The sequence below is a fragment of the Patella vulgata genome, chromosome 7 (genome assembly GCF_932274485.2).
Source record: "Patella vulgata chromosome 7, xgPatVulg1.2, whole genome shotgun sequence".
Taxonomy (NCBI): domain Eukaryota; kingdom Metazoa; phylum Mollusca; class Gastropoda; family Patellidae; genus Patella; species Patella vulgata.
Window position 1 is genome coordinate 55584058 of NC_065885.2, and position 15782 is coordinate 55599839.

Consider the following 15782-nt stretch of genomic DNA (forward strand, 5'->3'; position numbering starts at 1 on the left):
CTGGCTTCCATAGGATATCCAACTCGCCTGAAAGCCAACGCGGTGACTGATTCTGGAATAAGTTGTTGGATCGAGGGATCCTAGTCAGAATGGACGTTAATCGGTGAATTTTGAAGTGGCAATATGTCCACTGGTTCATCTGTGGACAAAGGTTACATGTCCACACAAATCACTTTTGCATTCTCAACTTTAGCTGAATGGGAACATGTGCATCAAATTAATCTGGATCTACGCAGAAAGAAACCTTTTTGTGTTATTCATCAGTTTGACCAAAGCAGGAAATCTGACATTTCAATACTAAGCAATCAATAGAAGGATTTACCATTTCTGGTAGTTTGTCTTTCACAGTTTGTCTACAGGTCAATCTTTAGTCAATTACCCTTGATCAGTAGGTGTGACGTGGTTGCAATCTGCCCACCCACATGGACATTTGATTCGAGTAAAGGTGAGATCCTCAACTATCGGTGGGTTTTGAGCCTAGTGATGCCAAATATCTTGATTGATATGTTGACGGGCAAACTTATATTAATAGTCCCCTGCTATCTTCAGGGGACAAAATATATCTGAGTAGAACTGCCCAGCATAGTGCTCTCACCAGAAATATTTGACCACTAAAAATGAAATGAAATGAAATGGGGTTAAACGTCCTACTGTTCTGCTCCTATACTGGGCTAATGAAGACGGGCATACACCATACAGTGGGCTATGAGGGAAATTTTGCCCCGTCAGCGGCACTATCACTTACTCTTATATCAAATTCCAACTGCCAAGGGATCTTTTACGTGCATTCCAAAGAATACACGGGACCTCGGTTTTTCGGATCATCCGAAAGACTAGACAGCTGTCCTTGTCAGGCCCTCAGTCCTGCATCACTGACAAGGGGAAACCACGCCGGAAAATCGGGATGAACTTTCTCGGCCAATGCAGGGATCGAACACCCGACCTCCAGGCTAGCGAGCCAGCGTCTTACCCACGTGACCCCCCTGACCACTAAAAGCCGGTATATACCTCAAACCCTGCCCAAAAAATACAACAGAAAAATTAACCAACATTTTGAATTTTTTCATTAAATATTTATTGGCCAGATAGACATGAATAAATTCATTTCAAATGTAATAGATATATACACAGTTATTAAAGTATGAACAAATCCTACAAAATGATAAACACTGACTTAATACATCAATGTTTCACTAACAGAGACTTGAAGGGGAGCAGGGCTTATTCTTTTTAAATAGTGAAAACTTGGAATTGTTGATAGAACCTAACTGAATCAGTATAGTTCACAAACAAGTTTGTACTCCCTGTATATTGGTAAATTTATAATTACAAAAATATCAACTAGTCACTATCAAATTGCATGATAATAATGAGATAACTCCAACCCTGCATGAACAATACCTAGACCAATTTACTGTTACCTTATTATATATGACATTGTACTTAATAATTAGATAATCCCATAGAAATAATTTTCAGTCAGATCCAGACTTATCATGAATGTATAAACTTGTTAGTTTCTCTGTTTATACCCTGGATTTTTAATAAGATAGAAATCTGCATTCAATTTCAAATATATTGTAATGCCGAACAAGTAGCGCCTGTCAAAGCACCCTAATAACTGTAACCATGTTTGAAAAATGAACAAGTTGTAATTACGAGAAATGGAGTTTCTATCAGATGTATATAAAAATATCTACTGAATTTAAGGGCGTTAAGTAGTCCAAGATACGCACTAACTTTTCAACACCAATCTTATTAAGACTTTACACACTTGTTCCATGTGTAAAATAACCCAGAGGACACATTACAGTCCGACCGTGTAATGGAGATACAAGCGGAAAGAAAATAACTATCTATAGCAAACAAGAAGGTTTCCCCGACCTAGACTAGTTCTTGAATAAATTATGACCTTGTACACACCCTTTACATCAAAGATTACTATTTTATTAATGCATAACATGGTTTTGAGTAGAGCGGGGTAGTGCACTGAAGTAATTATTTACTTTTACATCGCAATTGTTTTATTTAAAACTTGTTGTGGATGTATTCAAAGAATTAACCCAAAATCACAAAACCTTCAACAAAATTTTTAAAATACTTTTCGAGTTGATATTTTACGTTGTGGGTGTTGACTATAACCTCGACTTTCAATCTACTGTTTTTGAGCCAAGTTTGGAACATAGTTGGAAAATAAAATTGGTATTTTTGGGTGATTAACATATAGTTTATCACCCCAAATAACAAAAAAATGTCATCTCTTATCAACAAAAATTACAGTGCTAGCTTTAAAATGTGCATTTTAGACTGCTCAACACCCTTAATACCAACAATCATTTTTTATGATTTTAATTAAAAATGTTTGATCTATACAGTTCTATAATATAATGAGCGATTGAACCATATTAAATTATATCATGTCAGTCAACTAAACCCTGTCTGAATATATTTAAATAAACCCCCATCAATAAATGTTTAATACAAGTTGTTGTCCAGCAAACATAATAAAACACAATTACATAAGCTAATTAATTAATTTCATTTGTTTTTGTTGTTCATTTCTGTGACACAATAATTGGACCCTAACTTGTGTATATGTATTCAGTGAGATGAATATAATTTCAATGTGTTTAATATCATGAAATATAACATGTTATGAGATTTACTGGCAACAAGGCAATGGAAGTAAATAGGCATAGATTTCAATTATTTCAATTCTCTAGCTACTCAAATACTAGTAAGGCCAAACCAAATCAATTTTTAGTTCTTTGGGTTTTTGTTACATGTAAAAAAAAAAAAAAAAAGTCACTTTAGAACTTTGAACAAATCTTTTTTTGTTGTGGAACTAAAAGCTTATGTGAAGAGAAAAAAAAGAACTTTTGTTTTTTAATTATTTCTGTTTCCCCAAGAATTAGGAAGTCAAATTTTAATAAATGTTCCCAAAGAACCAAAGTTCAAATTGGTGTATCCTACCTAACACTAATGGTACTTCAAAATAAGATAGAAAAATATTTATATATTCAATGGTATGCAAGGACAATAACCTTTATAGAATTGATCTATAAAAATGGTTTGATCGTGTCCTATTATACACATTTGATATTTCAAATTAGGTTTAGCAGCATGCCAGGCATAGATATTTTGCAAAATATCACCTCCAGAAAATCCATCACTCTAATATATTCCTGTGCTATGAAATATTTTTTTTATAATTTTTTATACATGCTAAATATCGTGTGCTCTTTGCATGCTGCAGATATACATATACTATCCCAATCTCCTTATTTCGTATATCTGTTGTTGAAAAAAACCCTAACGAAAAAAAAAACACATGCAGGTTAAAAGATAAGCACAATGATAAATAAGCATCTAATTTTTCCTAAGACAATAGATACGTAAAATTTTAAATAGTTAATACATCGTGATACTGAGTGTATCATCTTGTAAGAAGAAATTATACAAAACAAAAATTCGTCATATTGTTAAAATCCATATTTTTTTTTTATAAATCCTATTTTTGGGGGTGTTGTTCTTAGAAATACCAACGAGCAACAGACCACCTAATTATTATTAATAATAGTAAATACACAAGAAATCAAGTGGTAGATTTTAGAAATGAAAGCATATGCTAAGAATTTGATTTAGACATAATTATGCTTTCACTGCTAGAACTGTGTGGAAATGAATCCTCTGATCTCCTATACAACAGCTCTCCAAGTTGAAATTGGTTAAAACTTCAGAAGATTGTTTCTAAACATTTATAAAAGAGTGCATTTGCTTTTCTTTGGAGGTTCTGGTGGTTCCAACGCTGCTAAAATCGCTTCATCAAAAACATTCTTCAAGCCTTTCTATAAATACACAAAAAAAATTAATTTATTAGCCATTCATTAAAACAATTCCTTTAGTACATGTATACCATTCAAATGACAAAACGCTTCTCCTTGCAAGGTCCTCTGTCCTGCACCACTGATAAGGGTGAAACCAGGATTGAGTGCTTAGTAAGTCTGGCCACTGTGACATCACATGCCAGAAAGATACCAAGTAAGTGCATTTCAACTGGGTAACTAAACCTAACTTTAAATATTAAGATGGAACTCCTGGACAATCTTCATCGAAAAAAATCTTGCGAGTTGGAGAAGGGTTAAAGCTGCCTTTTCTGCACAATTAAAATGACGAAAGATATTAAAGGGAGACAACTACATTTACTATAAAGAAGAAAATATTCATTGGCTATTCATATAACGTCTGTCTTTGTACACAATTTACATCACTAGCCTTTTGTTTATCAGGATTTTAGATTCTTTTTCTAATATCAAAAACATAGGTTGCCAGACAACAAAACATACACCCACAGCAGCTAAGTCGTCCGAGCAGTCAACAAGAGTTGTCGCATATTTTTTCTATTGTCGGTAATGAAACATTTATAATATACTAAAATCTGATTAAGAGTAACAAATCATTAAGTAATTACATGTATCAGAAAATCATTAGAATTTGTTTGGCTTTTAGTTCTGAACCATGCTAACGAAACATTTAATATCATGAATTTAGCTGTTCAAGTTATCAAAATTCATTGGAAATCAATATACTTGTTTGTCTCAAGATCTTAAACTCTGTTTATCAATCTAAAGTCAATCGGATGATAACTTTGGTCTCTAGAGCATCCACAAGATTTTTCAAAGTGATCAAGGGCCATAACTCTGGTAGTAAAATCACTAGGCTTCTTCGTCTCATGACCGTAAACACTGTGTATAAATTTCAAGTCAATCGGATATTAACTTTAGCCTCTAGAGCATCAACAAGATATTTCAAAGTGATCAAGGGCCATTACTCTGGCAGTGATTATCGGAAATCATTGAAAATAAAGGACCTTAAACACTGTGTATAAATCTAAAGTCAATCGAATATTAATTTTAACCTCTAAAGTGTCCACAAGCTATTGTGGATGCCGGACCGATGGACCGACGGATGGGCGGGGGTGACAACAATATACATGTACAACAAGTCAATGTGGGCGTATAATAATATATTTCCATTGGGGACAAGTGATAACATATCAATAATGAGTTTGGCTATTATATCACACAATGCCAATGTTTTATATAGAGGGAATGGCATTCTTCACAAACAAGGAAACCAAAGTTTGGGCAACACACATATATTTTCACACGTGTAATGAATTTAATAAATTCTATTTACCTGTGTCAGAGCTGAGCATTCTACAAATTTAACAGCACGAAGTTCTCTTGCTAGTTTTTCACCTTGATCTGATGAAATTGGTTTTTGCTTGTTTTTGGCCAACTTTTCTACTGTAGCAGCATCATCACGTAAATCAATCTGTGTTCCCACTAACAAGAAGGGTGTTTTTTGACAATGATGGGTGATTTCAGGCACCCACTGTAAAAAAAAGAAAGATGGGATTTAACATCCAACTAGCACATTTGGGACTGGTAGTGGTAAATCTTTACTGTTTTGCTTGAGCTGTAGGAAGACATGGGTGAACCCCAAATTAACCTAGCAGGTTTGGCAGTTGACCCAATTTGCGAGGAAGATGGGATTTAACATCCACCCAACACAATTTGAGAGAGAGAGTGAGAGAAAAATGGGGTTTAACATCCACTCGACACAAACCAGGTCATTTCGGGACTAACACGTGATTCAATTTTATTTCAATAATTTGCTTGCGTGTAGGGGTATTTAGCAGTGGGAGGAAACCAGGGCACCCAGAGAAACCCCAAACAGACGACCCTACTCCTGGTCACGTACAACCGGGGAATTGAAACCAAGTCAGTTGACTCAATGACAGACCTTATGATACAGCGTGCACATACTAAGTGCTAACCAATCGGCAATCCAACCCCCCACCAATCAAAAGATCTTAACGAACACAGCTGACTCTGGTTTTTTTGTATCGTCTGCCGAGTTGCGAAATTTTCAATTCATACATTTATTTAGGGATGCATTATACCGTGATTTAAATTTACCTAGATGCAGGTCTTTATTTCTGCTTCAAATGTTATATAAAATATTATTTAAACATTTATTTCTGCTTCAAATGTTATATAAAATATTATTTAAACATTTATTAACATAACACGTCCATAATCAAGCTCCGATTTTAAGTAGATTAGAAAGCTTCAGACCATTTAATTTAATAATGGAGAAGCCTTGCCTTGATTAACCAGTATCGTTACGATAATAAACAATCAATGGCACATATTGTCAAAACTACAAACAATGATAACTTCGATCAGAATAAAGTAATTTGAATGAAATTTTCAATATATTCATTTTGCATTATCTATTTTGGAACTATTATTCAAATATCCATCTTTAATGGAAAGGAAGCAAATTTTGGATATATATTCCTTTTAGAGATGCACCTTTCACAATACTGTAGTACATAGTTTACGAATTATAAAATCAATTGTTTTAACAGTTAAACATGCATTATGCAAGAACTAAATCTGCCTATTGCAGGTCTTTCCTAAGGCCTAAAATGTTTTCTAAATTATTAATTAGACATTAATTAACTTATCCAGGTCATAATCAACTCTCGATGGCATTGGATTTCTCCGATATTAAATAGATTAGAACAGTTCAGCCATATTTCGATTTAAGCTAAAAATGGAGGAGAGAGACTTAGCTTCGAACAACCAGTACGGTGGTTGAAATTATTACACACGTCTTGTCAAACCTTCAAAGGCTAATATCTTTGCTTGCAAAAGAGTAATTTGAATGAAATTTTCAAATTATTAATTTTACATTATCTATTTTCGAAGTATTATAGCAAGAATGGCTAGCTTTTTATCTAAATCTTACATAATGTATTTTTAACCGTTACAGATATTAAATAAACCAATGTAAAATTTTTGTCATGTTTTTTTAAATTACTGTCAAACAAATTTTATTCCATAATTTGTGTGTCGCAAAATTGACATGTTTTTTTAGTTACAAGATAGACAACTTACCTTTTCTCTAACATTTTCAAATGAGGATGGTGAAACAACAGAGAAACAGACTAGAAAAACATCTGTTTGAGGATAACTTAAGGGTCGTAACCTGTCGTAATCTTCTTGACCAGCTGTATCAAATAAACCTAATGTATATGGTTCACCTCCAATCATAACTGTTACAGCATAATTATCAAATACCTGCATAATAAATAGGTAACAATCCATTATAATAACAACCTGGAGTTATATTTCATTGTAACCATCAATACTCGTGACAAGATAGTACCCAAGTTCAGAACAAATGTACCCTCCCACGGCCCCACACCACACACATATTGTTTTTAACAGCATTGATTTCTGTAGCTCCAACCACAGTAGTTTCCGTAAGAAAATATCATTCTAAAGATTAAGCAGTGGCTTGGGATATGCATAGAATTACATGGGCTCATTTACGTAAACAGGGACAAAGTTCTTTTGATTTTCTTCTGCTTCAAGCTCGATACATGTCCCTGTCATAAATTTTTAAGTTATGGCTTGTGATGCAACAGAACATACATGTATGCCCACAGTCATCTGAGTAATTCATAAATGCTGACACATTTTCATTTTTTGTAGGCAATGGAAGTAGTTAAATGACACTCAAAACTGATCAGCAACAACCCATTAAGTACTTATCTGAAATAATTTAAAATTTGATACGCTTCAAAAATCCTAGCACTAAAACAAACAAAACATTACAGGTAATCACATGACCACTTCATTATTAGAAACACTGTGCATAAATTTCAGATCAATTAAATTACAAGCCAACAGTGAGGCTGATGTCCCCCGCCGAAAAGGAAAATAATTAGAGGACACATATAAATTTATCACAAATTATCTTTTACAAAGTATTGAACAATCAAACAGTATATCTTTACTTATAGTCTAACAATCAAAGTAGGAGAGTTATTGTTTTCCAAAGTCTCGACCAATCAAATTGCGTATCGCTCTGCTTACCCTGAGCAGAAAATGCTCATTATCAAACTTAGTCAAGGTATTACTGTAATGAAACTATACACCAAGTTTCATCAATCTCACTTAATTAGAACTAAAGTTATCGTGTCCCAAAGCATCAACCAATCAAATTGCTTATCTCTGCTTACCCTAAGCGGAAAATGCTCATCTTCGAACTCCATCAAGGCATTGACCTAATCAACACATACACCAAGTTTGAACATTCTAGCTCAATTAGGAAGAGAGTTATCGTGCCCCAAAGTATCAACCAATCAAATTGCTGCTTACCCTGAGCAGAAAATGCTCATTATCAAACTTAGTCAAGGTATTACTGTAATGAAACTATACACCAAGTTTCATCAATCTCACTTAATTAGAACTAAAGTTATCGTGTCCCAAAGCATCAACCAATCAAATTGCTTATCTCTGCTTACCCTAAGCGGAAAATGCTCATCTTCGAACTCCATCAAGGCATTGACCTAATCAACACATACACCAAGTTTGAACATTCTAGCTCAATTAGGAAGAGAGTTATCGTGCCCCAAAGTATCAACCAATCAAATTGCTTATCTCTGCTTACCCTAAGCGGAAAATGCTCATCTTCGAACTCCATCAAGGCATTGACCTAATAAACACATACACCAAGTTTGAACATTCTAGCTCAATTAAAAGTTATCGTGTCCCAAAGCATCAACCAATCAAATTGCTTATCTCTGCTTACCCTAAGCGGAAAATGCTCATCTTCGAACTCCATCAAGGCATTGACCTAATCAACACATACACCAAGTTTGAACATTCTAGCCCAATTAGGAAGAGAGTTATCGTGTCCCAAAGCATCAACCAATCAAATTGCTTATCTCTGCTTACCCTAAGCGGAAAATGCTCATCTTCGAACTCCATCAAGGCATTGACCTAATAAACACATACACCAAGTTTGAACATTCTAGCTCAATTAGGAAGAGAGTTATTGTGTCCCAAAAAGTGTGACGGACAGACAGACGGACGGACAGACGGACAGACAGACGGACAGACAGACGACGGACAGACAGACGGACAGACAGACGAACCCATTTTAATAGTCCCCTGCTTTCTTCGAAAGGCGGGGGACAATAAAGCTAACCAATAGCGGGTTAACAACATTGTACAAAGTGATCAAAGACCATAACTTGGATAACAATTATCGATGATAATCAATGAACTTCTTTCGCCCCATGAACGCACTGGTAGTCTATAAGGTGTGACAATAAATTTAATATACAACCATATTAAAACAGTTATCCAAAGCCCATGTTATATATTTCTGATTAGATGTAAACTTAGATGTACATGTAGCTACATTTTTTTAATCTTCTAAATTACAACCAATATTTCTCAGGAGATTTTTCAGTTTAATTTATATACTGTATAAGAAAATGTTGCTATTTCAGTCAAATTATAAACCAAACTATACTTACTGTGGGTACATATTCCGAGGGAAATTTGTTGGTTGTGTAGGAAATAAGTAGACATGTTTTACCCACGGCTCCATCGCCTACTACTACACATTTTATCGTCTGCATTTTGAATTCTTTTACCTTCACCAAAACGTCTGTAACAAATAAAATAAGAGTTTTCTAAGACAAAATTGAGACATAGTAGTTTTTCACTTTACATGAATACTCGCATGCTCGCACATGCCAGATTTTTAACCAATAAGTAATAACATTAAATTTATGCAGTATATGTTTCCACCTGGTTGACTAAATATGATTCATATATTTTCAAATAATTACAAAACATGTTTGAGAATTTAATATGACTAGTTATTTTAAGCAACTGAAACAAACACTTGCATACTTTGGGAATGTCTTTTTTCCAGCATTTGCCTATTTTTGTTTGTAATTTGCAGTGTTTACTTTACTCATGAGAGAGGGATTCTACCTTTTATGTGAGTCACCTTATTTCCAGATATAGGCAGATATCTTGACAATTAAAGATGCATTATGCAGGTCTTTTTTCCTGGCATCAAATGTTGTATAAACTACCATTTAAACATTTATTTATATGACAAGCCCATTATCAACTCTCTAGGAAATGAAATGAAATGGGGTTTAACGTCCTACTGTTCTGCTCCTATGCTGGGCTAATGAAGACGGGCATACGCCATACAGTGTGCTATCAGGGAAATTTTGCCCGGGTAGTGGCACTATCGCCTACTCTTATATCGAATTCCAACTGCCAAGGGATCTTTTACGTGCATTCCAATGTATACATGGGACCTAACTCTCTAGGACACCGAATGGCCGTGATAATAAATGGATTAGAACATCCACACCATTCAATAATTTAACATTAAAATGAATAAAAATTGGGACTTTGTTTATCATTATTGTAGCAATGATACATGTACTTGACAATCAAGACCATTTAGGCTAAATCTTGTCAAAACTTCAACCATTCATAGAGTTTTTTTGACTGAAATTTTCAATATTCATTTTTTTATTATCTATTTTTTAAACTATTATAACAAGAATGGACATCTGTTTATCTTAATCTTACAAAATGCAGCTATAGTTAATCATCTCCACATTTCACAAATAATTGGAATATGAATCAACTAAACAAAACCGGCTGGACGATTTAACCAATACCAACCTACGAGTATGTCTAATATAATAGGCCTAACACCAAATACACTTTCTGGGAATTTACTTACATTGTAAGCCTATTGATTTTGAGATAATTGAAAGAACTCGGATCATATTTCATAATAAGGTTAGTATGTATTAATGTGGTAATATTGGGTTCAAATCATTAGATATTTAGTAATTCTGGCTGGGTTAGTATTTCAGATGATCTATCTAATGGTTGCTATAAATAGCTATGCCAGCTACATTGTATTTGTACATTTTTTCAGCGAATTGACTTATTGATATTGAAATAACTGGGGCATTCATCCAGTTTTTTATCAAACACCGTATGGCGGTAATTATGTGTTAGTATTGAGTAAATCGTCCTCCCTGAATAAAATAGACTCTAGCTGTTGGGTGCATTCTTCTACCTTCGCACAGATTTCAATCTGCGCTGCCGTGTGGCGCCAAGTCCACTCTGTCTGCCCAGATTGGACCCTGTGCGACTGATTGTAATCTGCACATATCAAGCTGCTGCCCAGATTTTCAATTTTGCCCTGATTACTCCTAAATTTTCTTCAGGATCAAAGTAGGACGTTAGACACCCCATCAACTTTGTACCATAATGATTTTTCAAATAATTTTCAATATCACTGCATAATTAACGTGTGTGCTACATGTAAGTAGTAAGAATAAGATTTAAATTTGAGTCTGCAGATAATCTACGCTATACATCAACTGATCATGTGACTGAATGTCCAAAATTATTTGCTTTCATTACCGTAAACTTCAGTGTTAGTTTTGTATAGTTGAAATAAATACATTAATAACAAACAGTTGACAGATTTTTAAATATTTTATCTAGTGCTATGTATGTGTTTCTGAATTCTGGTTTTGTGGAATTAAATCCTCAGATATGTGTATGCGTATGGTGTGGACCCAATTTTTTCAAAGGGCTGTCGGGCTGTGTGACGCAGAAAAAATTGGTTAGTTCACACTAAAATATATTATTGTATGCAACTCCACATAAATTCTAATGATTTTAATGAAATCGATGGTTGTTTCATGCAGTGGCATGCTAGCAATAAAATATAGAATCTTCTTCATGTACATGTAAGGTAATCAGCTATATGATCATACTTTTATTTTCACATCACCTTGCTTGTACTTATACCAGTAAACTGACAGTTACAAAATTCATTTAAACAAATAAAACTAATGCACTGATCCATGGTGAATCCAAGTAGGATTAGACGGATCATCAGTATGTGAAATACATGTACCTTTATTTATTGTCTGCTTCCACATAAGTGATATCGCAGACAATTACATGTTAATTTACAACATGATTAGAGTTCAGTCCGCGTGCGCAGATTAGTCAACAAAAATTAGGCAGATTGATTTGTGCATGTGCAGGGGTAATCTGTCCGCTACTGGGCTCAAATGGAACTGACCTACATCGTATGTACTACTACTTGTACTTTCGACTTGTTAGCTTTTAATACCGGGGTATACAAAACAGACCCTAAGGCATACTCCTCACAATCTGCGCAGGATGACAGCGCAGATTGCAATCTGCGCGAGGGGTGAAGATTGCGCCTAACATAGACACTCCCTTAAAAGCTCAAGTATCAGAAGTCAATCCAGCAATGGCCAGAGAGGGATTTCTCTGGCCATTGCTTCAGGAATATGACCCTAAGGTTGAATATTAATTTCTTTACAGGTACACTACATAGAGATTTGATTGTCCTTACTGTTTAGTATTTATTTTTGGCTCCAACCAAGTCCAACAATAGTACTAGCAACATTATCATCAGAATTTTATGTAATTTGCACAAATTTAAATTGATTTCCTCCTTAAATTCATTAAATGATAATTACTGTAACACAACATCGTTTTTATTACGACATAATAGCCTGTAATTAGTCAATGACTTGTGGTCTTATATGAGTAAGTGTCCACTGAAGTGACAGGAAGTAACCAAGATGTTGATGCGATTTTGACAGATCAGATGGGTCAACTTTCAATTCTCCAAGATCGCAACTTTAATGTACCAATTTCTTAATTATTCTGACGCATAAACATTAGCTGAAAGCTTGAAAATATGTGAAGGAGTTTCATGTGTGAAATGAAATAGTTGCTAACCCGTCATCAAAATTAAAAACCTTGCCAGGAATTGATATAGACAAAATTTATCCGCCATTTTGATTTTGGAAACTCGAGATATACGCCATCAAAAACCATTTTTGTATGAGAAAATGTAATAATATGCACTTAAATTTCGATCAAAAACGTTGTGTGTATCTCAAGTCAACGGATTCTTTTACATGTAGGTAATAATTATACTTACATTTGCCTTTTAGGGCGTTAACTACCTTGACACTTTGCTAACTCTAGCCGGAAGATGGTGGAAATTCATGCGATATAGCGTACGCATGCGCACATTTTAGATGACGGTCCTTATGGGGTCTGTTTGATTAAATAATTTCAGAGTTGTCAGAATCTTCATTTATTCGATTCCTGATTAAATTTGATATCCAACCCCTTATTTTCCATTATGTAAATAGGAAAAATGAGGTTAAGCTCCCATTTAAAAACACCATCACATCAATTTCGATAAAGAACTCAAGGTTCGAATATTGGTTAATCAAACAGGCCTAATTATTATCCCCGCTCCTTTGCCTTTCTGCGTTTAATTATTTTTAATGAGTGAATACCGTTTTCGCCGTGGTTAAAGATTTTAAACAAATTTAATTTTAGTGCCCCCCCACCCTTCCCCAAAAGCGAGCGAAATTTATTACCGGGGGCGTACTTATAAATTTGTTAAAAATGATGATTAAAAAATAGAATAATGACATAAACATCCAAATTTGAAACGGCCAGGGAGAGAAATGTGTGTTGTTATTTTTTTGTTTTTTGGTTTTTTTTTTTAATTCTGTTTTTCTTATAACAAATACCAGTTAGCAAAAATAAAAATTAAACCGTGCTATTAGCCTTCCCTTTCACCAATAAGATTAGAGATAATTTTCCACCTATTTAAATTAATAGCACCCTTTTTTCTTTTTCTTTTTACCAAAAGGCAATGATGGAATAGGGGAATTCAAATAAATGAATTTCATAAGAAATTAAAGATTTGAAACGCCTAGCGTAACAATCGTTTTTATCAGGTGTTTGCGCATATTATGAATTAAAGAATAGAGTTTGTTTCGGGTTGTTGTTGTTGGGGTTTTTTTTGGTTTTTTTGGGGTTTTTTTTTTCAACTTGGAATTAGACTGATGGAAAATTGAGAAGTATGAAAATTGAATTTCCTAAAGTCATTTAAATTTGTCACAATCTGTATATTTCCACATATCTAGAATTTTGATTAAAACTTATTAGGAGGACAACCAATCTATGCAAAGGTTCTCTACATATTTAAATATAAAATTTGACATTTGAATGGCAAGGTCCATGGAATGGTCTAATACATAATACTATATACCTACATAATCTTATATATATATTATATAACTCACTCACTGTTATTTTAGAATCGCCATGTAAATCCCACTGGCATGGATAGCCTATATAATTCAAACATATACATGTATATAATCCATATACGATTGTACGTTATAGATTTATATCATACCATACCTGCGACTATTAATAGATGTGCTATTTTTAGAACACACCTCTTTAATGTTTGATTACCCAGACAAAATGGCGGTAGACAGTAAGCGATGAAACGGTAGAAAGTACACCCAGTCGCATCAGTGTTAATAATTAATCCAAATGAATTACGACACTTCATAAACAATGTCAAGCTGTTACTATATATAATATACGAAAACAAAATAAGAACAGCTTTTGTAAAGTTTGAGAGCCATAGGGAAATAAGCGTGGACATTAAAATAGGTTTTTCGGACAGGTCAAAATGTCCAAACAAAGAGTTATGTAAATAAATATTGATTCTCATGTTAAAAAAAACTATAGCAATTTTTCATGCAAAGTGTTTATTTAAAATAAAATTTCCGTACAAAATCAAAATAAATCCTTACAACAGTGGACAAAAATGTGTAGCATCCGCACTTGTACCTTAAAGGAACTAATTAATCTCTAACTCCATATTTTCCATAATATTCGAAATTAAAAACACGAATTAGAATTCAATATTGAGCAATTTTAATCAATATTGATCTTGTAATATGTATCTTGCCGCGAAACTATGGGATCCTAATTAATATCCAATATTTAAGAGACAATTAACATTTTATAATCAGTACACGATTCGCACACCCAATGGTTTAAGGTGCCATTTTGCGATGAACAAATAAAAACATGTGGAAGTATATAGTAAAGGCTAATTCACAAACGACAAAATAATAATTTAAAAAACGTGTACGTAGAATGGACTAAGCCAGTGATTCTCAACCAGTGTGCCGTGGCACACAGGTGTGCCGCGAGATCTTCCTAAGTGTGACGCGACATTTTGAACGGCACACTAAGAAAATGTGCAAAACCAAGTGATCCCAAATGAGTATTCACTGGTGTCTACTGATAAGTTAATAGTTATATTTTTCTTTATTTAATTTGAGTCTTTCTATGTGTCTATGACTAGTCTGTGTCTACGGTTGTATTCTGTCTGACTTACCATGTTTTTATTTTGCAAAATTCAAATATTTTTCATATATATTTAGCCAGGTGTGCCGCTATTTTTTCATGTGTTCCAAGGTGTGCCGTTGGCATAAAAAGGTTGAGAACCACTGGACTAAGCAGACGTAAACGACTGCCGTTGAATTTGAATTGTTCATGTATTTCACCGAACATAATTGGTTAGAAATTACATTATATTTTTAAAAAATTGAATATAAATCACTATACATCCATTCATATTAAACTAATATGTGCTTAAGAACCATTTTCGTCTATTTCAAGGTTCCAAAAACCTTTAATAGGGGTATTTGTCCATGAATCGGGAGAAAAATCTATTACAAAAATAATTTGGGAAAAACACTAATCACGTGTTTGGCGGTTGTTTGTGGTTTAGTTTTTAAATACATGTACATACGGGGGCACCAAAATCTTTTAAGTGCTTAGAGCCTCTGCGGGTCTTAATCCGGTCATGGCCCCTGATCAAACGCCACACTAGAGTTGCTCTGCTTTATCCGCAACTTTTTTTTTTCGGACATTATCATTTTTAGTTTCATCAGTTTTTCGGGAAGTGAAATTTCTAATGTC

General features: G+C 34.0%; 1 protein-coding gene across 2 annotated transcripts; it reads right to left on the reverse strand.

Moving 5' to 3' along the window:
- Positions 1-1051: 1051 nt before the first annotated feature.
- Positions 1052-14100, reverse strand: LOC126826845 (cdc42 homolog). Of its 2 annotated transcripts, none has more exons than XM_050555953.1 (5): positions 14082-14100; positions 9407-9540; positions 6972-7154; positions 5200-5397; positions 1052-3848 (listed from the first exon to the last, which is right to left on the reverse strand). In XM_050555953.1, the coding sequence occupies exons 2-5, from the start codon at positions 9509-9511 to the stop codon at positions 3759-3761; spliced, it is 576 nt and encodes a 191-aa protein (XP_050411910.1). In that variant the 5' UTR covers positions 9512-9540; positions 14082-14100; the 3' UTR covers positions 1052-3758. The 2 variants fall into 2 exon arrangements, with proteins under 2 accessions (XP_050411910.1, XP_050411909.1); XM_050555952.1 differs by lacking the exon at positions 14082-14100 and adding an exon at positions 12913-13001.
- Between the last annotated feature and the right edge of the window lie 1682 nt (positions 14101-15782).

What these genes read in the sequence shown, in the direction of transcription:
- LOC126826845 (XM_050555953.1), bottom strand. Translation starts at nt 9,511, where the DNA reads ATGCAGACGATAAAATGTGTAGTAGTAGGCGATGGAGCCGTGGGTAAA. An exon ending in TTGAAAATGTTAGAGAAAAG is followed by an intron (nt 5,398 to 6,971) that starts GTAAGTTGTCTA and finishes TTTTTTTTACAG; the next exon opens with TGGGTGCCTGAAATCACCCA. An exon ending in AATGCTCAGCTCTGACACAG is followed by an intron (nt 3,849 to 5,199) that starts GTAAATAGAATT and finishes GTGTATTTATAG; the next exon opens with AAAGGCTTGAAGAATGTTTT.